The sequence below is a fragment of the Rhinolophus sinicus genome, linkage group LG01, assembly GCF_036562045.2.
Source record: "Rhinolophus sinicus isolate RSC01 linkage group LG01, ASM3656204v1, whole genome shotgun sequence".
In the NCBI taxonomy this organism is placed as follows: domain Eukaryota; kingdom Metazoa; phylum Chordata; class Mammalia; order Chiroptera; family Rhinolophidae; genus Rhinolophus; species Rhinolophus sinicus.
This window is the reverse complement of record NC_133751.1, coordinates 193,574,606-193,602,144: the sequence shown is the minus strand read 5'-3', so window position 1 is coordinate 193,602,144 and position 27,539 is coordinate 193,574,606. Positions and strand designations below refer to the sequence as shown.

At 47.1% G+C, this 27,539-nt stretch overlaps 1 protein-coding gene and 1 long non-coding RNA gene across 6 annotated transcripts; one reads left to right on the top strand and one right to left on the bottom strand.

The window, feature by feature from the left end:
- Positions 1–2,478: 2,478 nt before the first annotated feature.
- LOC109452698 (uncharacterized) lies at positions 2,479–12,889 on the bottom strand. Of its 2 annotated transcripts, XR_012489838.1 has the most exons (5): positions 12,794–12,889; positions 9,579–9,776; positions 9,100–9,204; positions 4,492–4,569; positions 2,479–2,917 (listed from the first exon to the last, which is right to left on the bottom strand). It is a non-coding gene; the product is annotated as an uncharacterized LOC109452698 (long non-coding RNA). The 2 variants fall into 2 exon arrangements; XR_012489837.1 differs by having other exon boundaries at positions 2,479–4,569.
- A 78-nt stretch (positions 12,890–12,967) lies between these two features.
- Positions 12,968–24,543, top strand: DNPEP (aspartyl aminopeptidase). Of its 4 annotated transcripts, none has more exons than XM_074313754.1 (15): positions 12,968–13,100; positions 13,724–13,817; positions 13,902–13,990; positions 14,097–14,210; positions 14,473–14,598; positions 14,820–14,950; positions 15,237–15,312; positions 15,428–15,535; positions 16,283–16,360; positions 17,340–17,423; positions 18,378–18,538; positions 18,910–18,949; positions 19,074–19,175; positions 23,885–24,052; positions 24,405–24,543. In XM_074313754.1, exons 1-15 carry the CDS (start codon positions 13,095–13,097, stop codon positions 24,453–24,455), a joined length of 1,428 nt encoding a protein of 475 aa, XP_074169855.1. In that variant the 5' UTR covers positions 12,968–13,094; the 3' UTR covers positions 24,456–24,543. The 4 variants fall into 4 exon arrangements, with proteins under 4 accessions (XP_074169855.1, XP_019597415.1, XP_019597413.1 ...); XM_019741856.2 differs by having other exon boundaries at positions 15,237–15,348; XM_019741854.2 differs by lacking the exon at positions 12,968–13,100 and adding an exon at positions 13,494–13,627 and having other exon boundaries at positions 15,237–15,348.
- The last annotated feature ends 2,996 nt before the right edge of the window (positions 24,544–27,539 follow it).

The window sequence follows — 27,539 nt, the reverse complement described above, 5'->3', positions numbered from 1 at the left end:
CTGGAGTTTTTTCTCCCACCCACAGCAGTAAGAACCCTACACCCCAACCTTCCCGAAGAGACCCCCTAGTGACCCTCCCCATCCAGCCTCAAAGAAGTGGGCCAAGCCCTCCCCCTCTGTCCTTCAGGCTCCCCAGCCACCCTGCACACCAGAATAGACCACTGACCACCTGCCCTGGAGACTGGGAGGGGCCACAGCTGGTGCTGCCACTCAGGCTGAGGGAGGGGCCTGGGAAGAGGAGGGGGACTGTGGCAGGGCGCTCCAGGGACCCTAGCTGTTTCCAGTTGCTCTTCTGTGTGGTGCAGAGCTTCCCACCAACACCCTAAAAACAAGTGGTGCCCCCACTTCCCAGCCAGGACAAGCTTGGAGCTCCAGACACCCTCTCAGGACGGGGTTCAGGCTGAGACTCCACCCCTGCTTCTTCGCCCTCTCTGGTTCCTGCCCCCTTCCCTCCCTCACCACGTCAGGCCTCTTCCCCAATCCTGCCTGTACACCTCCACCTCTAGGTCTGTCTCCACCTCCCCCACGGTCTCTGCCCCCTTCCCCTCTCTGGTGTCAGGGTCTCTGCCCCCACCCCCAGCTCCAACTGAGGGGATGCCCTTACTTGCTGACCCCACATTCCAGCCTTACTGGGTCAGGAGGGCTTCCTGCCTAGTGTGAGATCCCTGCCCCCAACCCCTGCTTCCTCAGCCTCTCCAGGCCGTCCAGCTGCTGGCCCTCTGCAGTTCCCTTCTCAGACACCTCCCCCAGCCCCAGGCCCAATTTAGCTCCTTTAATCTTCCCTGTAATCCAATCTGGCCATTTCCTGAGCACACACTGCACTTCCCAAACTGCCAGTCCCTGGAGAGGAGTGGGGGTAGGGTGGCCTCAGCTCTTCCCTGGACTGGTGCACCCCCCACCCCTTGCGGGGGCCCTCCTGCTGAACCCCTCCTCTTCTCCACACCCGTAGGAGGCCCCAAGAAGCTCTGGCTACACAGGCCTCTGCCATCTGGCTCCACTGTAGCCCAGGCCTGAGACAATCCTGACTCTTCACCTGCTTTCCCACCTTTGCTGAAGGCCTGCTCTAACCCAACTTCCCAAATTCCTGAGTACAGACTGTGGAACCAGAACGCCTGGGTCCCTAATCTCAGTTCTGCCTCTTACTAGCCACTTGACCTTGGGCGGGTTGCTTCCCTCTGTTTCTTCATCTTTAAATGGGGATCATAACAGTGCCTACCTCAGAGATGGCTATGAGGATTAATTGAGTTACTTTATGTAAAGTGCTTAGAATAGTTCTAGGTACACAGTGAGTGCTTTTTAAATGTTAAACAAAAATTCTCTTTTCTTGCTTTATATTACAATGAGTTTATTTCCTCCAAGTTAAGACACCACGAATTGTGAAACACTTCATTTATTTAATAACATTGTTTCAGAGGGGAAAAAAGAAACATTGCCATATGACATGTACAAATTGTCCATAAACCATCTTCCTATTTCATATGTGTGTAAGTTGTTCAGTAGCAATATCTGTGTAGCATACTCATCTCTCTGCTTCGCCCCAGACAGTGCCCTTTTCAGCTTCTGTGCATTCATTGTTGATGGTCGGTGCCCAAGGGCCTGGATTTGAGTCTTTACTCCCAAATTGTATTTAGCTGAGCCACCTTAGGTAAATTATTTGGCTTCTTTAAGCCTGTTTTTTTCCTAAATAGCCAAGATAATTCACAAGAATTGTAGTGAATATTAGAGATGATATATGTTTAAGGCGTTTAGCACCGTATTGGATATTCAACCCAGGAGAGCTATCGATATTATGATTTTAAAACGTTTGTAGAGTTGAATCGCGGCTGTCCAAAGACAGGGGAGGTAAAGGAGATCTGGTATTACATGGTCGAAGTGCCCTCCAGTGGCCATATCGAGGAAATGCAGCCTTCCTGAAGTGTTTGGCGAGTCCCTTTGCTGGTCCAGAAACTAACTCAGCCACCCCACCCCAGGCCAGGCTTATCTAACCCAACTGGAATTCTTCACTGTATCTTTCCTTTTACAGAGGCCTTAGGGGCTTTTAAAAAGTACTTAATAGGATAAGAGACTAAGGGCAGAGCGTTAGCCCAGGAAGGCTACAGCCTGGACGTACACTGTCTCTCAAAGTTTGTGGGTCCAGGGCCTTGAGGCAGGGAGGTAGGACGGTGTAATGCTGTGTGCTGGGCATCAGTTGTCTTCTGACCCGGACACCATGGGATCTGGCTGGTGAGAGACCCCTCTTGCTGTCCACATCCAAATATTTATCATAGAATAAGCATGGCCCATTTCAAGTATCTGTTTCTGGGCTTCTATAGGTTTGTCATTTGTTCACCCCCCTCCCTCCCTCCTTCCCTCCCTTCTTCCCTATATCCATCATATTTCTTTAAAAAAAAAAAGATTTTATTGGGGAAGGGGAACAGAACTTTATTGGGGAACAGTGTGTACTTCCAGGGCTTTTTTCCAAGTCAAGTTGTTGTCCTTTCAATCTTAGTTGTGGAGGGTGCCATTCAGCTTCAAGTTGTCCTTTCAGTCTTAGTTGTGGAGGGTGCAGCTCAGCTCCAGGTCGTTGCTGTTGCTAGTTGCAGGGGGCCCAGCCCACCATCCCTTGCAGGAATCGAACCGGCAACGTTGTGGTTGAGAGGACGTGCTCCAACCAACTGAGCCTTCCGGGAGCTCAGCAGCAGCTCAGCTCAAGGTGCCATGTTCAATCTTAGTTGCAGGGGTCAGAGCCCACCATCCCTTGTGGGACTCGAGGAGTTGAACTGGCAACCTTGTGGTTGAGAGCCCACTGGCCCATGTGGGAATTGAACCGGAGGCCTTCGCTGTTAGGAGCATGGAGCTCTAACCGCCTGAGCCACCAGGCAGGCCCCCATCATATTTCTTGAACGCTGGCTGTGTACCAAGCCTGACGTCCTAGATGCTGGGGGTTACAAAGATCAATCTAATACAGACACCAACACTGCCACCAAGAGTTGTTCACAATGTCCCAGACACCACATGCAGAGTTAATCCTTGCATTTGAGTGTTTATGACTTCTCTGTGTGGCTGAGTGGGAGGGCAGAAGCAGAAACATCAGATCCAGGCTGATTGCCCCCATGAAGTGTGTTCCTAGTGGAAGCTTTGTCTGGCCAGGTTTGGAGCCTGACTTCCTACTCCTGGGCCACACTGTTCCTCTGAGAAATGCTCCCCGTCTCAAACACTGACCAAACTCCCAGCTTCACCTGCACCAGGGTCCCTGATCTCCTTTCCCCTCCCCACCAGTGCCCTTTGTCCAGGGTCCGGGGCTGAGAGTCAGGGAGGGGTAATGTGTTTTTAACCCACCTTGCAATGAATGGCCTGGGTAGGGATTAACTTGCCTAATACTTAGCATCCAAACCAGCTCTCTGGCCAACTCCCCACTCTCCAGGATTGCGAGGAAGGAGCCTGACTCTAGAGTCATTGGATGGGAAGGTGGCTGGCGGTGTCCAGGGTCTATCTTTGCAGAAGATGGCATGAGGGGAAGGAAGAGCTGGGTGTTACAAATGTGTATTGATCCTGGGACTCTGTTGCCTCCTTAAGCTGCCATCCTCCCTCCTTCCCTTCATGATCAAGCTTCTCAAATGTCTTCCCGCCCCTTCCTCAGTACCCCATAGCCTGTTCCTAATTGTTGTATGTCCTCAAAATTCTTCCCAGCTGCAGAAGCCCAGGTCCCTCACTGGGTCCCCTCAACTCCTAGACCAGTGCTATCCAAAATAAATATAATGGGAACCACATATGCCCTCCTAAATGTTCTAGGAGCCACATTTTTAAAAAAGGTAAAAGAAACAGGTGAGATTGATTTTGATAATATAGTATACTTAACACAGTACACCCAAAATATTATCATTTCAACATCTCATCCCCACGTGTCCTGTCTCCCCAGGGAAATCAGAAGCCCCCTGGCTCACAGTCCTCATTCCATTCATCCCTGTATCTCCCATGGCGTCTTAAAGCTATGCGTATACTCAAGAGGACCTCCACGCATGTTTGTTGATGGGAGTGAGTTGGGATTGATTTTTGTGGTTTAGTTATGGCTGTAAATGGTATTTTATAGATTGCTTCTATAGATGAACCCTGCTGCAATATTAGCAGAAACAAGCAGCGTAGTTGTCAGCAGAGGCCTTGGGGCAGATGAGGCTCTCTGAATCGGGCCGGGAAATCCTGCCAAACCACATACCATATCTCTGGCTTAAGAGCCTGTCATGGCCACCCTGTGCTCCCCCCAGCAACCCCATCGCTGTTAAACCTCGGATATATAGCCCCTGTCAGGGTGCATTACACACAGGATGTGTCTCCAGCATTCCACCACCAGGCTGGGAGCTCTTCAGAGCAAAAAAGGAGTTCTTCAGGCTGATGAGAGCCTGATCCCCAACAGACGCACAAAACGTGCTCCTCAAATGGATACATGAATGGGTAGCTAGAGCCAGCGAACCCTCTCGTGTTCATGCACCCCAGAAATCTTGACTGAGCACTTACTGTGTCAGGCACTGTTCTAGGCACTGGGAGTTCAGCAGTGAACAAGGCAGCTGTGGGCTGTGCCCTCCTGGAGCTCACCTTCCGGTGGATAAGAAAACACACAAATAAAATAATTAGCACACTGACTGGGGAAGGTAACAAAGGCTGAGCCTGAGTATGACGGTCGAGCTCTTCAAATAAAGAAGAAAGGCTGTATCTGTTGCCTCCTGGAATACAGGAACTCTCCCTGCGCTCAGCAGTCATCATTTAGATATTGGCCATTCCTGTATCAAACTGCATTGATGATGTCATAATGGACCCTGTGGCATGGACTAAGGACTCTGCAAGTTGGAGCAGAAGGGCTGAGAGAGGGGGAGGAGCTTCCAAAAAGAAGGTAGTAGGTCCAGGCATTGTCCTTTCAGCCTCTGAAAGACCTGGCTGGAGAGGAGGCAAGCAGGTGACCACGGCGCTCAGCCTTTATGCCGCCTCCATTCGCAACAACTGGCTCCCAGGCTACCATGAGGCCTGTCTCCAGGTTTGTCTTCAGTGGGAGTGTCCCAGCCAGTGCAGAGTGCCACTCTGTGAGCCATGCAGTATCTTAGGGATTGTGGGGGATAAAAAGATGAACGAAACATGGCCCCTGCCCTCAAGTTGCTGACAAATTAGACCCTGAGCAAGTGGTTTACCAGAACACAACTCCTCATCCTCTTGGCTCACTCAGGACGAGCCCTGTGCTAAGAGTTGATGGAGTCATTCCAACCAGCCAGTGTGGGTGCTTCTCTCCATGTCGCCCCACAGTGTGGCCGTGAGCTCAAGGACAGCCCCCATGGCACATGTGTTTTTGAGATTACAGATGAGTGTTTCTTCTCAGGGTGGTCTAAGGATAGCAGAATTATTTGCAGCATGGGTTAAAAATGTACATCCCTGGGCCTCAGCCCAAACTTTCCAAATCAGAATTTTCAAGTGTGGGGCTCATGAATCTGCATTTTAAAAATCACTCTGGGTCATTCTTACCCTAGGCACTGCCCTAGAATTGAAACACCTACCACAGTTCCCAAATCCCACGTCTGGCTGAGCAGGGTCAGTCGGTTTCTCTGTCCAAGATGGGTGTGGGCTTTTAGTATTTTTATTATTGATGAAAAGCCATGATTCATAGACTGCTGGTGGCCAGCTATCAGCTTGGAAGGAATCAGAGGCTATTGAGAACAGAATTCTCTATCTTTTCGACCTATCTATAAAATGCTTACCTGAGCAGACACTGTTTAAAGGCCATTAAAATACCAGACACAGAATAACCAAGTCCCCGGAACTTTATAGACATATTTACTCAACCCCAAGTGCTTGCAAAGAGTAAATAAAAGGGAAGCAAAATGAGCAAGCATCCCTAGAAATACGAACTGAAAGTAAATAGCCCTGTTCACTAAAATAAACAGGACAAATCCAGCAAGGATTACATGACCTCTTGTCAGACAGACTCAGAGCCAGGAATGGCCCATCTCAGCTTCCTGAGGAATGAGAGATGAGGGCCTGTCCCTGCCACCTCAGGGTGTGCTCCGGGAGCGCTGCTTCGGGAGGCCAGGGCCAGGCCTGCAAGGGCAGACATTACCTTTGGGGAGCACGAGTGCTCCCCAGACCTTCCTGGTAGCCTGCCACAGGGTCTAAAAAAGCTCATGATTAAAGATCAAGAAGTGTGCCCTAAAAGGTCTCTGATACAATGAGAATTCTCTGGAGGTGGAAGGTGGAGCACCTCAAGTCACTATTATTTGCCTTTTATTCAGTAATTCAGCGAACATTCGTTTAGCTCTTGCTGTGTTTCAGGCCCTGTGCCAGTCACTAAAGATATCAAGAGGCATCTTGATATCTTGAAGCATAAACCTGGTCTCAAGTTGCTCACAGTTTAATATGAGATAATAATAGCTGACATTTATTACTCACTATTCGACAAACTTCATGATAAGGCATTATCTCATTTAATCCTCATAACATTATGAGGTTATTACTGTTATTGCCCCCCATTTTACAGACGAGGAAACTGAGGCTCAAAGTCTGTGGTATGATGGTAAATGTTTAACACCTAGCTCTTTGGAAGAAAAAAAAAGCCCTAATTTGTTGTGTTTGCCAATGTTGGTAGTATAAATCCTGCCAGGCCAGTTTCAAGCTAGCAGCCTGACGTCATTGTATGTGGAGTTGCAAAGAGATGGGTGTGAGCTGACTCCAGCATAACACTGCAAATATGACCCACAGCTAATCAATGGAGGAGCCAGGATTTGGACCCATGTCTGTCTGATCCTAAGCCCATGTGCATAAGCACTTTGTTACATTGTCAACAGCTACATAAGATCGTTGACATTCAAGAGGAAAGCATCTTAAGACCTTTGCAAAATGCCAGATTTACAATGCTCCATAAAGCTTCCAAGGTTAATAATCAGCACTTCCTTATGTCTCCTTGCTTTTATCACCAACAGGAACAGTTGGTTTTCTTTTGGGGGCCATTTAAAAAACCTTTTATTTTGAAATAACTATACATTCACAGGAGATTGCAAAAATAGTACAGAGAGGTCTTGTGTACCCTTCACCCAGTTTCCCTTAATAGTTACATCTTACATGACTACAGTACAATCTCACAACCAGGCAAGTGACACTGTTAAAATGTATGTGTAGGGGCCTGCCCAGTGGCTCAGGCAGTTAGAGCTTCATGCTCCTAACTGCGAAGGCTGCCGGTTCAATTCCCACATGGGCCAGTGGGCTCTCAACCACAAGGTTGCCAGTTCAACTCCTCGAGTCCCGCAAGGGATGGTGGGCTCTGCCCCCTACAACTAAGATTGAACACTGCACCTTGTGCTGAGCTCCCAGATGGCTCAGTTTGTTGGAGTGCGTCCTCTCAACCACAGAGTTGCCGGTTCGACTCCCGCAAGGGATGGTGGGCTGCGCCCCCTGCAACTAGCAACGGCAACTGGACCTGGAGCTGAGCTGCGCCCTCCACAACTAAGACTGAAAGGACAACAACTTGAAGCTGAACCGCACCCTCCAAACTAAGATTGAAAGGACAACAACTTGACTTGGGAAAAAAAAAAAAAAGTCCTGGAAGTACACACTGTTCTCCAATAAAGTCCTGTTCCCCTTCTCCAATAATAATAATAAATAAATATAAAGGCCGCTGTGTACTTGCACATCATGTACAGTGGCTACTAATAAAAAAAAAAGTGTGTGTATAGTTCTATGCCATTTTTTCTAGGATTGCCAGATTTAGCAAATAAAAATACGGGATAGTCAGTTAAAAAATTTTTTTTCGTGTAAGTATATCCCATGCAATATTTGGGACATACTTATGCTAAGAAATTATTCTTTATCTGAAATTTAACGGGGTATCCTGTATTTTATCTGGCAGCCCTCATTTTCTCATGTGTAGCGTCATGCAATGACTACTATAATCAAGGTCCAGAACTTTTCCACCAGCACAAAGATGTTCCCTGTGCTACTCTTTTCCTGTCAGACCCATTCCTTCCCCATCCTCTCTAGCCGTTGGGCAACCACCCATCCGTGGTTCATCTCTATAATTTGGTCATTTTTTTCACTCAGGATAATGCCCATGAGATTCAGCCAAGTTGTTTCAATATCAACAGTTTGTTCCTTTTTATAGCTGGGGAGTATTCATTTTCACAAAGAACAATTATTTAAAAATTTCATTCATTCAATAAATATTCATTGTATATCTACTACATGTACATGGTGCAGTCACGGAACAGGCTGCAGTCAGGGTTTGGGGTTTTGCCCAGCAAGTAAGCAAATCCAGTGTGGGCAACGGACTGAAGGTACATGCCAGGGAGGGACGGCAATGATGGAACATGTGATGTATGCTGGGTAAGAGGAAAACAGAGACCAGAGGAGTGGAACAGGGAAAAGATAGGATTACTAGTTTGTAGTTGTGTAGGTGAAGCATTGATGGAGTTGGGTACTTTTTGTGAAGGTTTCCCTATCTCATCCTTACCGCAGTGTATGTTTTGTTTAACATATTAACATCCAAAGAAACATTCCATTCACTCTCCCTTCCACATGTAGATACAACTTCCAAATCAGAACGCAATACAGCTTTCGGAAGGCTTTAGTGTTAAATGCTAACCAATAAATGCTTACTAACTTAATCAGCGTGCAGAAGAAAACAAAAATTATACTCACAGAAAGTACTTAAAATTCATCTTTTCACCTGTTACTTTTAATATTTATTTATTTAGTTTTTAAAAGTAGGTAATAAGTGTATGTAGAAAAAATTTTAAAAGTGCAAAAGGATTTGCAAGAAAAAGGAAGTGTCCCTTTCACTCTAGACCTTCAGCCCCTCCATTTCTTCTCCCCAGTCAGTTACCATTTTCTTGTGACTCCTGACATATTTTAAACAGGTAAGAATATATGTGTGTGCCTGTGGTCTACACACACGAACGGCAGCATCTCGTAACTGCTATTCTGCACCTTGTTTTTTTCACTTAGTATATCGTGGACATTGCTCCCTGTCAGTACCTATAGAGGTGCTTCGTTTTTTCCTTTTTTGTAACCATATAAAGGACTTTTTTATATTTAAACCTCCCTCCTAGAACATAATTGGTTGGAAATTGTAATCTTGCGTGAGCTACTCACCTCAAGGCATCCTGGGATTTCGTTCTTAATCAGTTCAGTCTTGCTCGGAAAATAGAACTTGAGCAGAAGACACGTTTTGGAAACTAAAGTGCTCTTCCAACAACACTGTCAGAGGACAAAGTACGCATACAGCGTTATGCGAGCTCCTATCATTATACCCAGAAGCGAATTATTTATTCACTTAAAGCACCAAGATAACTACCAGCAACGAGATACCCAGAGCTGTCATGGCATCAGGAAATCAAGATCACCTGATTCAGCTCCTGTCTGCACGCATTTTAGCCGATAGCAGCAGGACACACACACACACACACACACACACACACACACACCACCTCATACCTTCTCTTCCTTACAGCATTGCTTTGGTCTTTTGTATTCTAAATCACCCTTAATAATTATGTGACAAATTACTACGTAGGAAGCTTCTCTCATAAACTAATGGGTCAGAAAGGGACATGCATAACAAATCAACTCACACTGAAGTGTGTGTCACAGGCACATGTTAAACCAAGAAGATAAACAAATAAATGGTAGCATTATAAACACCAGCTAAGGACTGGGAGGAAGATTTTCTCAGGAGGCTGAGGGCAAGAGTGAGTCTCAGAAACTCTTTTTGGTTAGCTTCATATCCAGTACCATCCCCTTGTCCACAGATGACCACTCGCCTTCCAAACCTGGGGGGGAAAAAAAAAATAATAATAAAAAAAATAATAAAAAAAAAATATATATATATATACCAAAAAAAATTTAGAAACTTAGCTCATTGTGTAAATTTTACTTAAATGCTCTTGTCCTATAAATATTATTCTGCAAATTGCTTTTATTCACTCAAAAATATATTTGGAGCTTTTTTCTATAATACATAAAGATTGACCTCACATTAATTTTTTACGGCCACATGGTAGTCAATCACTGTGTATCAAACATTAATGTGCATTCAAATCAGCTGGGGAGCTTGTTTAAGACTCAGATTCTGATTGGGTAGGATTGGGTAAGTGCTGGGGTTCTGCATTTCTAAAAAGTTCCCAGGTCATCAAATCACACTTTGAGGAATAACGATGTAGAGTACAGGTGAAGTTGTGTGCTAGAGCCAAGTTGGACCAGCTCATAGGAACTGATTGTAACATTTCCAGGAATTTTGTGATCCTGTTGTTAAACACAGCAATCATTAAAAAATTAAATTATATAAACTTACAATTAAATAAATCATATTACAAACACAGATAATAAATACTCAAAAATCATCACTTTCCTAATTATCTTACCATAAATCTATGCTTTTGAGGTTATGTCAATTTTAAGTCTATGATGGAAATCTATATAATGCTATGTTTTTGAGTATCTCTTCCCAACTCCATGTTTAGCTCATGATGCCAACCTGGAATTGCCACAGGGAGTCTTTATTTACCCCACAGAAATTGAGTATAAAGGCATGCGTTACACCAAGCCTTCTCCAACTCTTGGTATTACCAGTTTTTTTCATTTTTGCTATACTGACAAATGAAAATGCATTTCCCTCGTTTCAGTGAGACTGGGTCTCTCATATGTTCATTCCTAGGACTTCTAATAGTATTTCTTATAGGACGTTTTTACTATTATATTTTCCAGTTGATTATTGTACAGGCAAGCCAATGATTTGAAAATCAGGCCACCCCTCCTACCAGCTCTAAAAAACTGTCAGTTTATTTTCTTGGAGGTTCTAGGTAATGTTATAACATAACCTACAAATAATGACACATTTTATTTTTCCATATACTATGTAATTGTTTATTTTGTTTTGTGGAGCTGGCTCTGACTGCAGGTCCACACTGACTACTACTGGCAACAGCTCATCCGTGTCTTATTCCTGATTTGAATAAGAGCACTTCTGTATTTCCCCACTAATGTCTGCTGTAGGTTTCTAGCAGACAGCCTTCATCCTTCCTCTTCCTGGTTGCGTAAGATGATTTTGTTTTGTTCTATCAAGAATGGATGTTCAGGGTCGGCCTGCTGGCTCAGGCGGTTAGAGCTCCGTGCTCCTAACTCCCAAGGCTGCTGGTTCGATTCCCACGTGGGCCAGTGGGCTCTCAACTACAGGGTTGCCAGTTCAATTCCTCGAGTCCCGCAAGGGATGGTGGGCTCCGCCCCCTGCAACTAAGATTGAACACTGCACCTTGAGCTGAGCTGCCTCCCGGAACTGGCAACTGGACCTGGAGCTGAGCTGCGCCCTCCACAACTAATATTGAAAGAACAACTTGACTTGGAAAAAAAAAAAAGAAAAAAGGCCTGGAAGTACACACTGTTCCCCAATAAAGTCCTGTTTCCCTTCCCCAATAAAATCTTTAAAAAAAAAAAAAAAGAATGGATGTTCACTTTATCATTTATTTTCACTTTCTAAGTTACCCGTTTTGGTGATACTCGAATTTCTCACATTAACATGTACTTCGTTTTTGTGATCAGAGGAACATTAAAGATATTTCTTTTTTTTTTATTTTTAAAGATTTTATTGGGGAAGGGGAATAGGACTTTATTGGGGAACAGTGTATACTTCCAGGCCTGTTTTCCAAGTCAAGTAGTTCTTTCAGTCTTAGTTGTAGAGGGTACAGCTCAGCTCCAGGTCCAGTTGCTGTTGCTAATTGCAGGGGGCACAGCCCACCATCCCTTGGGGCAACCTTGTGGTTGAGAGCCCACTGGCCCATGTGGGAATCGAACCGCAGCCTTCCGAGTGAGGAGCACGGAGCTCTAACCGCCTGAGCCACCGGGCCGGCCCCTAAAGATATTTCTTTAAGTCTCCTTCCTTTATACATTGTACCCCTGTTTCAGCTCTTTTCACTGTTCTCAAATGTGTCCCTTCCCCAGTAGCTGGACAAGAATGTTCTCTCCATGTCCCACTCAGCACTGAAACTTTGTACATAATGTCATTTCAATAATTGGTTAAGGAATGCCATGCATTTAACCCGTCACCTAGCGTGTATATTCTTGAACACTCCCCTGAAAGAGCTACTCCTTTGAAGTGAGGGGTGTAGGACCTTTCCCACTACTCCCCATTCCCTGGACATTCTCACCCCAGTACGTAAATGCTCCATCCATTTGTCATCCCTGGAATGTTGATAACACCCCTGGTGGCAGGACCTAGGGGCCACCAAGAGCCCTGACCAGTATCTATGGTTAGGCAGGTGCATGGGTTTTTAAAATTGCTATTCACCACTTCTGACACAGAAATATTGGAATTGCCTCCAAGAACACATGGAACTTGTTTTTTTTTCTGTCGTCTTAAGATGTGGAAAGAATACAGAGGGTATCAGAGTCAAATCCCAGATGCCTCCAGACAGCTGTGTGATCTTGGGCAAGTCATTAACTTCTCTATCCCTCAGGGACCTCCCATGTAACACTAACACTTCCCAAGAAAAAGAAAGGCCCAGAAATGATCTGAGAGTGGGTTGTTCCAGGCCCCTGGAATTAATTGAGTCCAAACCCCACCTCTGCCATTTCCTATCTTGGCTAGGTTAGTCATCTCTGTATTTATAGGTTTGTTCACATTAAATGACAGTAAAAGTACAAAGTTGATAGGGCAATTGTGAAGATTAAACAAGATAACACGTTAAGCTTAATCATACAGCTAAAGCTCATGGTGAGCACTCTATGACCATTAGCCATGTTCCTATCATTATCACAGGGTGCCTGGGGCGAGAAAGAGCACTTTGCACAGTACCTGTCCGACCAGGTGAGCTGGTGGGGCGAGTTTCTTCTCTGACTTTCTGACCTTGAAGAGGGCGTGTGGGGGGGCGATGGTTGGTGGCTGTCATACTACCTCCCGGCCGGCAGAGGGCTCCCGCCACCACCGCTGAGGGCGCGGAGGGGGCGGGGAGGAAGACTCGAGGTGGGGCGAACGATGGGGGCGGGGCGGACGGTGAGGCCTGGAGCGGCGCTGCGCGGGGCCGAGCCAGCGGCAGGAGTGGGGGCGGGCCGACTGCAGGGCCCAGGTGGGCGGATACTAGCCGGTATCCGGGGCCATGCAGGTACGTGCCCACCGCTTGCCCCGCTCGAATTTCTAGCTCAGACCCGTTCCGGCGCCCGCTCGGGCCCAAGCTCAGCAGCACGCTGAGTGGGGTGGGGGCCGAGCCCGACCCAAAACGAAACCGAGAGCCTGGCCCGGAGTGACCTGACCTTCCTGGGGTTGGAAAAGGGTAGCCTGGGAGAGGCTGGGGTGGGGTGGGAACAAGGGATGGGGGGGGAGAGGTATTCCCTGGTAAACGGGGCTTTAGTTACAGAAGGGGGTCGCGCACGTGGTTCAGACCAGTTCAGAGTTAGGAGCCAGTTTGGGAGCTCAGAGTCCGGAACCCGACCCGGATTTCCCAGCCGGGCGGACACTTGGGGGTGGGACTTAGCGGGCGGGGCTAATGCTCGGACTAGGGGGCGGGGTGTCTTGGACGAGCTGGACTGGAAGCACCGTTGGGGTGATACTTTGGCTGGAAGGCACAAACTTTCAGCGGAGAGAGGTTCGGCCCGACATCTGCGTCTCTCTGTGGGAAAAGGGCAGAAACAGGTCTGAGCCTTGGATCGGTCACTTTGGGGGGTTGGGGTGGAAGTCCCTGGAGCCTGGATGATAGTCGGTGTTATTTAGAGCGCTCCCCTCTCCTAGGTGGCCATGAGCGGCAGGGCCCGCAAAGAGGCGGTGCAGGCCGCGGCCCGAGAACTCCTCAAGTTCATAAACAAGAGCCCCTCTCCTTTCCACGGTAAGTGACCAGGGCAGCGGAGGAGGGTGGGCGGGTGTGCCTCCTACCGGCTTCTGTCGCGGTGAAAGGGTTCTTTCTCTATAGTTGTTGCCGAGTGCCGCCTCCGCCTCCTCCAGGCTGGCTTCCATGAACTCAAGGAGACCGAGACCTGGGATATCAAGCCCGAGAGCAAGGTACTAGGGGTGGGGTAGAGACTGAAAGGCAGCTCCCTAGGCAAGGGACTCAAAGTCCCGTGTGCCAGCTGGCTGGCTAATCTAATTCAACAACCTCCCCCCCCAGTACTTTCTGACCAGGAACTCCTCCACCATCATCGCTTTTGCTGTGGGAGGCCAGTATGTTCCTGGCAACGGTTTCAGCCTCATTGGGGCCCACACAGACAGCCCCTGCCTCAGGGTGAGGAACTGGGCTGTTCTGGGATGGGGGAGGCATCAAAGGGGGAGAGAAGTGGGCAGAAGAGAGCTGGGAGGTACACATTGGGGGATCTATTCCTTGGAGCAGGGAAAAAGTTTTGTCTTCCCCTTCTTCACACTCTGGGTCCTTCTGTCACTAGTGTTCCTTCTATGTTACTTCGCTTGTGGATAGTCTGTCTCGTTTACAGATCATGTCGTGCAGCCTTCTCTGACTTCCCATTCCCATTCCCCGTCTTCACACTCAGGTAAAACGGCGATCACGTCGCAGCCAGGTGGGCTTCCTGCAGGTTGGTGTGGAGACCTATGGTGGTGGGATCTGGAGCACCTGGTTTGACCGTGACCTGACCTTGGCTGGACGCGTCATTGTCAAGGTAGTAATTGGGGTTGAACCTGGGAGGTTCTCAGCTTCAGCTACCTGAAGATTGATTGTCACCTTCCTTCAGAGGCCCTGTGGAGAGCCCTCCCCTGCAGGGAAGGGGGTGGGTAAGGGCAGTCCAGCTCAGAGGACCACCTTGGTTAGTCTGTGTGAAGTGGGAGCTTTAACTAACTGATTGGGAGGCACCCTGGGCTGACCCTGGCTGGTCGGCCACAGTGCCCTGTCTCAGACAGTCTGGAGCAGCGGCTGGTGCATGTGGACCGGCCCATTCTTCGCATCCCGCACCTGGCCATCCATCTGCAGCGAAATATCAATGAGAACTTTGGGCCCAACACGGAGATGCACTTGTGAGACTGGGCGAGGGCTGTGGTGACTGAGAGGGATGGGGTGTGGCCCTAGGTGACGGAATGGGCCCCAGTGGGACTTGGGAGATCACTATCTCATGGTGGCCACAGTCAGGTTCTGTGTTTGGGACCCACTTGATGTCTGAGGGTGCTCAACAATTCTGCCATTCGGGGGACGAATTGGGAATTAAAGGGCAAGGGCTGTTCCCCATCAGGAGATACCTGAGCTTAGGGGTACCCCACCCTGCTGTGCCCTCCCCACAATCCCTCCTCACTTGTCTCCCCACAGAGTTCCCATTCTTGCCACAGCAGTCCAGGAGGAGCTAGAGAAGGGGACTCCTGAGCCAGGGCCCCTCGATGCTGCAGTAAGACAGTCCCTTGTTCACAGGGAGGGTGAGCAGGTAGGGAAGGGACTGATCCCCTTAGGAGGGGAGAGGAGGAGAAGAGCAGAGCCTCCTCCCAGCACCCTCCGCCCTGCAGGATGCCCGGCACCACTCGGTCCTCCTGTCTGTTCTCTGTGCCGATCTGGGGCTGAGTCCTGAGGATATCGTGGAAATGGAGCTCTGCCTGGCAGACACCCAGCCTGCGGTGAGGAATGAGCATGAACTTCTGTGTGTGGGGGCGGAGCCTCGGGGACACCAGCCTGCCCCAGTATGTCCCCTGCAGCACTGTCAGCTCTGCCAGTCCGTCAGTACTCTCGTCCCCGTTCTCTGCAGTAGACACGCCTCCCCTTGTGTCCAGGACAGTGGTTCTCAAAAACGGCAGCTTCCTGCTCCAGCCCTGCCTCTTGGGGCTCTCTGGGGTGCGGCCTGGGAATTGGCTTTTCCACAGATTCCCCAGGAGTTTTTGCTAGAGTTGTTCCTGTCTCCTTTGACCCATCTTAGCTCTGAACCTCTGAGGGCAAGAGGGCTCCATATGGCCACCCTTTTTCTGGAGCCTGTCCGCAAGTCCCTGCCGGTTGCTGACAGTCGGAGATTGCTAAGACTTTGGATGTCTGATCCTGTTTGAATGTATACTGAGTTTCTGTGTCTTGGCTGGTGTCCTCCTCTCATTATTTCTTTAGCTTTTCTTGTGATCATTCAGCCCCTTTTCCTGTGCCACAGGAACTGGTCAGGAAGGGCAGGTCTCCACCGTTCTATCCCTCAGCTCCAGCCTAGCCCCATTCACCATTCTCTGCTCAGCTCTACACAGCAGGAGCATAGTCCAAAGCCAGGGGTCAGGGACAGGTTGTGCAAGGAACCAAGGAGGCAGCTTAAGCTAAAGTCCTTGGGCGCAGGGAGAAGCAGGTGAGTCAGGCATGGGACTAAAGGTCAGGCTGACTGTTTATCTTTCTAGGTCCTAGGTGGTGCCTTTGGGGAGTTCATCTTTTCCCCTCGACTGGACAATCTGCACAGCTGCTTCTGCGCCCTGCAGGTGAGCTGGGGCATCTCCGGGCAGCACACAGCACCAGGGCGACTGCCTCAAGCCCCAGCAGGTGGTGAGATAGGCTCTGGCCACCCCCACAGTCTGCTGGTGCTGGTGGACCATGCGGAGGGGCCTAAATACTGCAGCCTCAGCATCACTCTTCCACCACATCCTTGCACTGGCCTGGGGCCTGGGGCTGTGGTGAGGAAGGCTGAGAGGTTGTTTAGGGCACCATGGTGTCCTGTCCTGTTCCTGCTGCCTCTCTAAGTTACCCTTTACGAGGGAAAGGCCTTAGCAGCCCATCAGGCAGTATCATCCACTTCCTTCTGCTCCCCAGCCACCAGGCGTAAGCCCACCCAGCCTTCTCTTTGTGCTTTGGAATCTCAGTGGGGTGGTCTTCCTTCATCTTAGCCACCGTGATATTTTCACCTTCTTTCCACACTTGTCGGTTTCCTCTCTCTTCTATTATCCACGCCCCTCTATCTACCCTTTTCACACTTCTTCTCCCTTCCCCAGCCTGTTCTTGGAGACAGGCTTTGGGCTGTCATTGAGACCAGAGCCAGACCTGGGACTCATCCGCCTCTGCTGCCAACCAGCCAGTTACAGCTCCTCGATGAAGCCACAGTCCCCTCCTTGGACCCTCCTCTTTTCATGGAGGCCAATTAGTTTGCCTGATCATGTAGTCCTTTTGACTTGACGGGATTCTCAGCCCTTCCCCTCCACCTTCCACGTCCTCCTGCCTTTTGCATGGGAAGGTATGGGAGAAGAACACCCAGAGGGTGGCTTCTCCCATCCCGTTGGAAAGGTCCCCCACTCCCCTTTGCCAGGCAGTGCCCCCTGAGATGAAGGCCAGTGAAAGCCTAAGCCTGCTTCCATCTGGCCATGATGACAGCAGGTGGGCGGGGATGGGCACCTCCAAGGTGTTGGTGGGCTGAGTTATGAAAGCAGGAGGGGTGAGGGTGATACTCTTAATCCATCTCCAAACTAGGCCTTGATCGATTCCTGTGCAGCCCCTGGCTCCCTGGCCACAGATCCCCACGTGCGCATGGTTGCCCTCTATGACAACGAAGAGGTACACGGAGGGCTCTGGGGAGGGTCCCCTCTGGGGAGTCTTTCATGGCCAGCCTGAGCCAGGCACCCACTGTGAGCCAGCGGGGCAGATGCTGTCTGTGCTCCCTTAGCACTTGGTCCCCACTGGCGCAGCATTTATCTGCCCCTGCCTCTGGTGTGACCATACCTCCCATATTTTTCTGTGTGCCACATGGTGAGCTGCTGGAGGACAAGACTGCCCTTTCCTCCTCAAAGCTCCAGGGCTCAGCACATGATGGGTCCTCATGCCTGCTTACGTTAGGGTGCAGTCGTAAGGGAGCTTGAACAGCTGGGTAGGTTGCCGTCGTGTAACTCCACCAGTCAATTAGCAGTTTAGGACAGGTCTCTGCCATCCTGAACACCTGGCTTCCATCTCAGGATCCAGCATGGCTGTTCCAGCTCATGCCATCATGTCTCTACTGAGTTAGTAGGAAGGGAGAAAGGGCACAGGGGGAGTGTGTGGCCATCCTTTTAAGGGCATGACCCAAAGGTGGCATTTATCACTGCCTGCATTCCACAGAACTTAGCATGGCTGTGTTTAGCTGCAAGGGAAGCTGGGAATGTCATCTCTAGCTGGGTAATTATGTGCTTAGCTGTAACTTGGGGGTTCTGTTATAGAAGATATCATGGACAATTAGCGGTCTCTGTCACATGCATAAAAGAGGATTGGCCTTTGTGGTAGGGCATCTCTGCTGAGCCCCGGATAAAATGAGGGTCAGGGGAGAAGGCAGGCAGGCAGTGCAGAGTGCTGATTTCTTTTCCCGAGATGACAGGATTATTTGGCCCCAGTCCACCTTCAGGTGTTTTTGTGGCACAGGGTTGGGGAAGTTGATAACACCCCACATTCCTCACCCACTGACTCAGTGGGGTTCTGGGCTAGCGTGGGAATTGGGCCCCTCAGCCCAGACCCCCAGAGCCAGGTCTCTGCTATTGCCAGGTGGGGTCTGAAAGCGCCCAGGGGGCACAGTCGCTGTTGACGGAGCTGGTGCTGCGGCGGATCTCAGCCTCACCCCAGCACCTGACAGCCTTCGAGGAAGCCATACCCAAGTCCTTTATGATCAGTGCAGATATGGCCCATGCCGTGCACCCCAACTACCTGTGAGTGTACCGTGCCTGTTCTCGCACAGCTGGAGCCCCGGGCGTAACCCTGGCCTTCAGCCCTTCCCTCTTCCCCTTCTTCATGCAACTGGGAGGTTCAGTGTGGGCTTCCTTTGACTATTCCAAGGCCCAGCTTGGTCAAAGCCATGGAATGCCAAACCCACTTATGTTGAACAGGCCCTACCTGCAAACTTATTTCCATATATTGCTAGAGGCTGCCTGGAACACTGTTTAGCATAACTGTGGTCCTGTTGGGCTATGTGGGAAAGCATGCCGTGATCCATTAGTGATGTCTGTTGTGGGAGAGGTGGGAGGTGTTGACAGGCCCACCTCACGTTTGTCATCACTGGCCCTTAATCTGTCTCCTACAGGGACAAGCATGAGGAGAACCATCGGCCTTTATTCCATAAGGTGAGGTGCTCCTGTTTCTCCTTGGGGACTTGGAAGCCTGGCTGGTTCTGGGCCCCATCTCATTCCCTCTGGGCCCCTCATCCATCTCTGCCTCCCCCTCGATTCTTGGTTTCCCTCTCCCCAGGGCCCTGTGATCAAGGTGAACACCAATCAACGCTATGCCTCAAATGTAGTTTCAGAGGCCCTGATCCGCAAGTTGGCCAACAATGTCGGGGTGCCCCTGCAGGTGAGAGTGGGCCCTGCCTGGGAAGCACGGGGAACACAGGCAGATGGGCCTCCAATGTGGGGGGAGCCCGGTAGATAACCTTTAGTGGAGGGGTTCCCAGTAGAGAGAGGAAAGCAGGTTTTGGATATAGGCAGAGCTGGTATCAATGCTCGTTGTGCTGTGGTGCTAGCCCTGTGACACTGGACTAGTCCCCTAATTTCTCTGAGTCTCAGTTTCTGTAAAATGGGGGTAATAACAATGCCTATTCTGTTGGATTTCTGTGAGGATTAAAGGTAGTGTGCTCATGGCACACCCAGCTCTCCTGTGCCTCTGACACAGCCTGGGGGCTTCCAGAAGGGAATTTCAGGGCGGGGGGGCTTGGAACTCCAACTGCTCCTTTTCATTCTGCCTTGGTAATGGCCCATCTAGGCCATAGGTGCAGGTGTAGACGCAGGTATCCCTCAGAGACGTGGTGGTTTGGTTCAGACCACCGCAGTAAAGTGAATACAGCAAGTCACACAAATCTTTTGGTTTCCCAGTGCATATAAAGGTTACGTTTACACTATATTGCATTATAGCGTTATGTCAAAAAATAACATATATACCGTAATTTAAAAATGCTTTGTTGCTAAAAAAAGGCTAACCGTCACCTGAGTCTTCAGTAAGTCACAATCTTTTTCTGGTGGAGAATCGCCTCGATGTTGATGCCTGCTGGCTTAATCAGGGTTGTGGCTGTATCACAAGATTGCAGCAGTTCAGTCATATCTTCAGTTTACTTGCTCTTCTCACCACATCTGCAGTTACTTCCTCCACTGAAGTCTTGAGGCCCTCAGGGTCATCACTGAGGGTTGGAATCCTTCCAAACTCCAAAGTGTTGACATTTTGACCTCTTCCCATGAATCACAAGTGTTCTTAATGGCATCTAGAATGGTGAATCCTTTTCAAACCAAAGATGGTTTTCAATTACTTTGCCCAAATCCATCAGAGGAATCATCATGGCAGCTGTAGCTCTACAAAATGTATTTCTTAAACAATAAGACTTGAATGTTGAAATGACTCCTTGAACCACGTGCTTCAGAATGGATGTTGTGTTAGCAGGCATGAAAACATTAATTCCATTGTCCATCTCCATCAGAGCTCTTGGGTAACCAGGTGCATTGTTAACAAGTAGTAATATTTTGAAAGGATTTTTGTTTTCTGAGCAATAGGTCTCAACAGTGGGCTTCAGATACTCAGTAAACCATGTTGTAAATAGATGTGCTTTCAGCCAGCCTTTATTGTTCCATTTCTAGAGCCCAGGCAGAGTTGATTTAGCATAATTCTTAAAGGCCCTAGGACTTGAAGCGTGGACTTCAACTCAAAGTTACAGCTGCATTAGCCCCTAAGAAGAGAGTCAGCCTGTCCTTTGAAGCCAGGCATTGACTTCTCCTCTCTAACTGTGAAAGTCCTAGATGGTGTCTTCCAATATAAGCTGGTTTGTTTACATTGAAACTCTGTTCAGTATAGCCATCTCCATTAATTATCTTAACTAACCTTCTGGAGAACTTGCTGCAGCTTCTGCACCAGCACTTGCTGCTTTAGCTTGCATGTTCATGTAACAGGGATGGCTTCTTTCCTTAAACCTCATGAACCAACCTCCGCTAGCTCCAAACTTTTCTTCTGCAGCTCCCTCACCTCTCAGCTTTCATAGAATTGAAGATAGTTAGAGCCTTGCTTTGGATTAGGCTTTGGCTTAAGGGAATGTTGTAGCTGGTTTGATCTATCCAGACCGGTAAAACTTGCTCCATATCAGCAATAAGGCTATTTTGCTTTCTTATCACTAGTGTGTTTACTGGATAGCACTTTTAATTTCCTTCAAAAACTTTTCCTTTGCATTCACAACTTGGCTAACTGGTGCAAGAGGCCTACCTTTGGCCTGTCTTGGCTTTCGACATGCCTTCCTCACTAAGCTTAGTTATTTCCAGCTTTTGATTTAAAGTCAGAGTTGTGTGACTTTTGCTTTCGCTTGACTAATTAGAGGTCATTGTAGGGTTATTAATTGGCATAATTTCAATATTGTTGTGTCTTGAGGAATCAGGAGGCCTGAATAGAGAGAGAGAGAGAGAGAGAAAGAGGAACGAACTGCTGGTTGGTGGAGCAGTCAGAACACAGACATTTGTCAGTTAAGTTCACCCTCTTATATGGGGCGTGGTTCTTGGTGCCCTGAAACAATTACATTAGTTAACATCAAAGATTACTGATCACAAATCACCATAACAAATATAAAAATAATGAAAAAGTTTGAAATATTGTGAGAATTACCAAAATGTGACAGAGACATGAAGTGAGCCAATGCTATTGGAAAAATGAAGCCAATAGATTTGCTCAACTCAGGGTTGCTGCAAACCTTCAATCTGTAAAAAAAAAAAAAAAAAGTGCAAAATAAGATGCAAAGTATACCTTTGTAGAGAGAGAGAGAGAGATAGATAGATAGATAGATAGATAGATAGATTAGATTAGATTAGATAGATGATAGACATGTAGGTAGATAGATAGAGGCAGGCAGCTATGGGCAAGTCGGGGGGGGGAGAGCATCCCGGCCAGAGGGAACGAGTTCAAAGGCCCCAAGGGAGGCAGCGGTGAATTTGGTCTGTCAGGAGGGGACAGGGCCAGATCTAGGGAGAAAGCAGGGGAGGGAGGTGAAGACGCCATCATGCAGGGACTCCTAGGCCAGGGAAGCTGTTTGGATTTCCTTCTGAGACAGTGGGAAGACATTGGGAGGTTTTTCTTTAATAACTTATGGCAAAAGTAGGACATGTGTACTTTAGAAAATACAAATAGAAATAAGAAAATAAAACATGAATCCCCAGAGATTTATGTATATTCTTCCAGATATTTTTCTGTTTATATACTTAACACACTGTTTTAAGAAATGAAATCTTGGATGTAGTTTTAGCTTCTTCTTTTCACTCAGTACACTTCCTTTTTCTATTCCAGTAAGTTTTTATTTGAGCACATTTATATCTCATCTAATCTTTCAGTTTTCCCCACTTGTCCCCAAAATAATTTTTACAGTTGTTTGTGCCAACTTAATATCCAGTTCAGGACCACATGTTATATCTGGTTGATATGTTGCTTAAATGTCTTTTAATGTAGCACACTCCCCCTCCTTTTATTATTGTTATCATTATTATTTTTATTTTTAATAATATTGACTTTGGGGCTTGTTGAAGAAACCAGGCTGATCATCCCGTGTAATTCTCGCTTTCTGAATTTGCTGGTTGCTTCTTCACGGTGTTGTTCAGCTTGTGCGTCTAGCTTCTGTATTTCCTGTAACCTGAATTCATATCTAAAGTCTTGATGGATTCAAGTTAAATATTTTTGGCCAGAAGACATCATGGCTGGTGTGTCCTTCACATTGTATCATACAACTGTTATCTGTGTGATCCACCTTTGGCAATGATAAAATTGACCGCTGGATTGGGGGTGCTCTCCAATCCCTCCATCAGATGGGGGTTTTCCTTGTTGGACTGGACAGTAAACCTGTATGAGCGATGAGTCTCCATCAACCAGACATCTAAAGGTTTTAATCCCATTTGATAATCCTTGCCTAAATCAATAATTTCATTAGAGTTTACTGAAAACCACTCCTCCTCCCCCCGTTCATCCCTTCTACATTTCATTTCTTTTACATTTATTAGCTGCCATTGTTCTGTGAAGTGAAACTTTTCTCCCATCAACGAGTGCAATTTGGTTATCATGAAGTACGGTTCCCACTAGAAAGACAGGATAAATGCTCATTCTTTTCCTTTAATAACCAGTTTTCAAGGTGATGTGTTTTAATAGCCTCCTCAAATGGTGACAACTAGGGTGTTTTTTTTCTTTTCCTTTTCTGACTGTCATAAAATCATAGATTTTCATTGTTTCAATGTTATCTGATGCACCACATTCATTTTATTTCATCCTCAAATTGTCATAACTGAGCAGTGGGAGCCCTTTCAGTGCAACTCCTGTGTCCTTTGACATGACTCTTGGAAGTTTTCTTGCTTTTTGGCACAATAAGAAATTGCAGGCTCAGCTTGTTCATGTCTCTCCCTTCACTTGGTAGCGTTTGAAGTATAATGATATTAGAGACCATGGTCTGGCACCATGAGTGTTTGTTGTTATTGAGGGGATGGGGGCATAGCTAGGAAAAAGGATATGTATTTTGAAAATCTTTAGTACTATAATTCTTATTTTAAAAATAACAATAGTTATTCATTTATTTGATTTTATAATTGTTTTCCTTTACACTGAAAATCTTGATATCTAACATAATTTTCTTATCTTTTTAATGTCAATAGCAATATTTTAAAAAACACTGAAACTACTGGGTGATTTTCCTTGGTGTGTGTATGGGGTGGGGGTGGTGAGTATGTATTAAGCAAGAGGGTGGCATAAAGGATACTTTTTTTTGTCCTCTTGCCTGCTATGTGGAGAATGGATTCTTTATGGGAGACAAGATGGTGGTAGCTGGAAATAGGGTGGTGTAGTGTACATGGAGAGACTAGGACAAATTCAGAATATACTGTCCTTTGGGCCTGCGATTTAATGTTGGTTTTGTGATTTTATGCTGATCCCATGCACGCTCTGAGGGGGTAGAAGTGGACTGTCTGCCAGGCGGCTTTCAGCCCTGCAGTTGTAAGGTGACTTCCTCCTTGGCCTGCATGAGCACATACTACATGTTGCTCGTGACCCTCTTCTTTCCCCAGGATCTCATGGTCCGGAATGACTCCCCCTGCGGGACCACCATTGGACCTATCTTGGCTTCTCGGCTGGGGCTGCGCGTACTGGATTTAGGCAGCCCCCAGCTGGCCATGCACTCCATCCGGGAGACAGCCTGCACCACAGGAGTACTGCAGACCCTCACCCTCTTCAAGGTGATTCAGCTGGGCTCCTTCCCCCTCTAGTACCTGGATTGGTTGCTAGGGCAACATCGCCATCCATCACTAAGTGGATGGCCTAGGTGATGGGGCTGGTTGTGTTGGTGCCACCAGGTAGAAAAAGAAGGATCCCCCTTCTTCTCAAGGCGCAGGGGCCCTGATCAGCCCCCAGAAGACAATGAGGGGACAGAGAAGGGATCGAGCGGGGATGGGAAGACGGGGGCTGTTGTCAAGTGTGGGTGAAGCAACTACGCTTGTCTTGCTGGGGCCTGTGTTGGCAGGAAACGAGTGGTGGGGCATCCGCATCTCGTCTCCACTGATTCCAAATCCCATGTGCCTCCCATTTCAGGGCTTCTTTGAGCTCTTCCCGTCTCTGAGCCGTAACCTCTTGGTGGATTGAGGCCTCTTGGAAACACTGCTCTTGCATTTGAGAGGGGAAGTTCTCAGCTGAGCCGAAGCTGGATTATTAAAGTGGATTTTCACACAAACTCATGCTGTTGTGCTTATTTGGCGATTGGAGGAGTGGGAGTTCAGCCTGACTTAAACCTCTGGAACCAGAACAGATGGGGTGGGGTGGGGTGCAGGTAGAGAAGACCCCAGCACTTGGGGGTTGATGGCGGCCTGATTTCCAATCTCTTTTCTGTAAACTCATGCCTGCAGTGGGCAAAGGATAGGTAGATCCACAGTGGGAAGGTCATTTCTCCCATCTTCTGTCTGTCCTCTTGGGAAGTGGCCTCAATGCTCTTCCCTACTTCCATCCCAGAATAGTCCTGAAGCCCAGCTCAGCCCTCTGAGGTCTCAGGACTTAACATTAGCCCCACCTGCTCTGTCCCCAAGCTGCCCTGGGCTGCCCAGACTGTCTCTCACCCTCATCCCTCCCCGCCCCTCCCAGGCACTGCAAAGAGAAGGGTACAGGCTGGGCTTCAGCATCACCCTGCATCAGCCAGTTCACTTGTCAGCAGCTGCTGCTGTTACTTGATAATCTATTACCAGGGAAAACAATTATCACTGAAAAAATCAAAATGGGAAAAATCACAGTCGCCTTAAAAACTCTTCCATCAAAATAATTGCACTAACCAGTATTGTTCCAATTTTCTGGATACCAATATAAAAATTTATATATAAATAGGACCCAAGATTTTTAACCACTTAATATGATGCATAAAACAATAATAATGCTTGTGGGGTTTAAGATAACTAGGTTTACATAAACTATGACCACAATAGCATCAAACTCAGGAGAAGCCAACAGGTTCAGGTGTACCAAGGTTCTTGCAATGTCCAGGAAGAGAATGAAGGAATACTATGAAGTCAAGAATATATACTGTAATTTTTAGGAAATCCATTAAAAGAATTTTAAGAGTTTATAGCTTCTGTTATGGGTTGAATTGTGTCCCCCGAAAAGATGTTGAAATCCTAACCCGGGTACCTGTCAGTGTGATTTTATTTGGAAATAGGGGTGTTTGCTAAAGATCAAGATGAGGTCATCAGAGTGGGCCCGAATCTAGTATGACTGTCCTTACGAAAGGGAAATTTGGACACAGACATGCACAGAGGGAAGAAGAGACGAAGATGTGGAGAGTGCCGTGTGAAAAGGGCATTGGCCAGCTGGGGGCTGCTTCTACAAGCCAAGGAATGCCAAAGATCATTGGTAAACCACCAGAAACTGGAAGGGGCAAGGAGCTTTCCCTACAGGTTTCAGAGGAACATGATGACCCTACCGACAACTGGCTTTCTGAATTCTAGCCTCCAGAACTCTTAAGACAAATTTCTACTGTTTTAAACCACCCAGTAGTTTGGTATTTTGTTACAGCAGCCCTGGGAAACAAATACAACTTCAAACTAATTGAGTGGGGAAAATGGGATAATAAAAAATAATCAGCCCATTCTGCAACTTCAAATGGTTCAGCAAAACCATATTATGTACATATATGTAGGTAATAAAGTAAAATGGATTGAATCCAGGTCAAAAAGTATTGACTTGAGGTGGAGAGATGGGTGTTCATTGTACTATTCTTTCAAATTTTTTGTATGTTTGAACATTTTTATACTAAAATTGTGGGGATAATTTTTTAAAAATTCAAAAGGGGGAGCAATGAGGAAGGTGAAGCAATAGAAAGCACTAAGGTGTCAGACTGAAACTCAAATATACCTAGTTATATATAACATTCCAAATAAGTGGACTAATTATATCTCAATAAGTTTGTTATTTAAAAAAAAAGAATAAGTGAACTAAGTATTTCAGTTAAAATACAAAGATTGTCAGACTCAACATAAAAAATTATAGCTGTTTACAAGAGACACACCTAAAATAAGATACAGAAGGTTGACAAAACATTACTATAGATTTGTTGGTTTTTGAATTCCATAAATTTCATATATGTAACCGTATACTCTTTTTGTACAGATTCTTTTCCCCCCAAATGTGTCAGGCTGTTGATCAACATAATTACTTTTGAGATTTATGTTGTTGCATGTGGAAGTAGTTATCTTTTTTATCGCTGAATGTTATTTCTTTATGTGAATACACCATGATTTTTTTTTTTTTTATCCTGATGACATTTGGGTTGCTTTCAGTGTTTGACTATGATGAATAAAGTTCTTAGGAACATTCTTATACCAGTATATTTGTATATAAATACTCATTACTCTTGGATAGATACCTACGAGAATTGCTAGGTTATAGAGTAGATGCACATTTAGCCTTATAAGAAATGGCCAAACAATTTTACAAAGTGGCTATGCATTTTACTCACCCACCAGAAATATATCAAAATTCCAGTTGCTCTACACCCTCAACACTTGGTATTGTCAATAAGAAAAGTCAGACATCTAAACTTCCAAAAAATAAAAGAGGAAAGAACACCAATATTACCCTGATAACAAAACTAGACAAAGACATCCTTTATGAATATGGGGGTTGGGGAACAAAATGTATACACAGGACTTGTATTCATCTTTTGTCACGGGTATATATTGAGTACAATTACAATTTTAATAGTTTTTTCCTTTCTTAAAATGCGTATACATTTTTTTGGCACCCTCTGTAAATGCAGACATTCTCAACAAAATAGCAAACTGAATGCAGCAACAAGTAAGGGTTATACACCATACCAAGTAGAATTTATCTCAAGAATGCAACTAGGGGACCCTGTGTTTAGCAGTTTAGTGGGGATTCTAGAGAGAGGGGTCAACTATGTCAACAGCAGCCCACTTTTAAAAGCAGGGCTCTGGGGCCGGCCCGGTGGCTCAGGCAGTTAGAGCTCTGTGCTCCTACCTCCGAAGGCTGCCGGTTCGATTCCCACATGGGCCAGTCGGCTCTCAACCACAAGGCTGCCAGTTCAATTCCTCCAGTCCCACAAGGGATGGTGGGCTGCGCCCCCTGCAACTAGCACAGCAACCGGACCTGGAGCTGAGCTGCGCCCTCCACAACTAAGATTGAAAGAACAACAACTTGACTTGTTAAAAAGTCATGTAAGTACAC

Coding starts and splice junctions, on each gene's coding strand:
- DNPEP (XM_019741856.2), top strand. Junction 18,539..18,909: donor GCCGTGCACCCCAACTACCT/GTGAGTGTACCG, acceptor TGTCTCCTACAG/GGACAAGCATGAGGAGAACC. Junction 19,176..23,884: donor ATGTCGGGGTGCCCCTGCAG/GTGAGAGTGGGC, acceptor TTCTTTCCCCAG/GATCTCATGGTCCGGAATGA.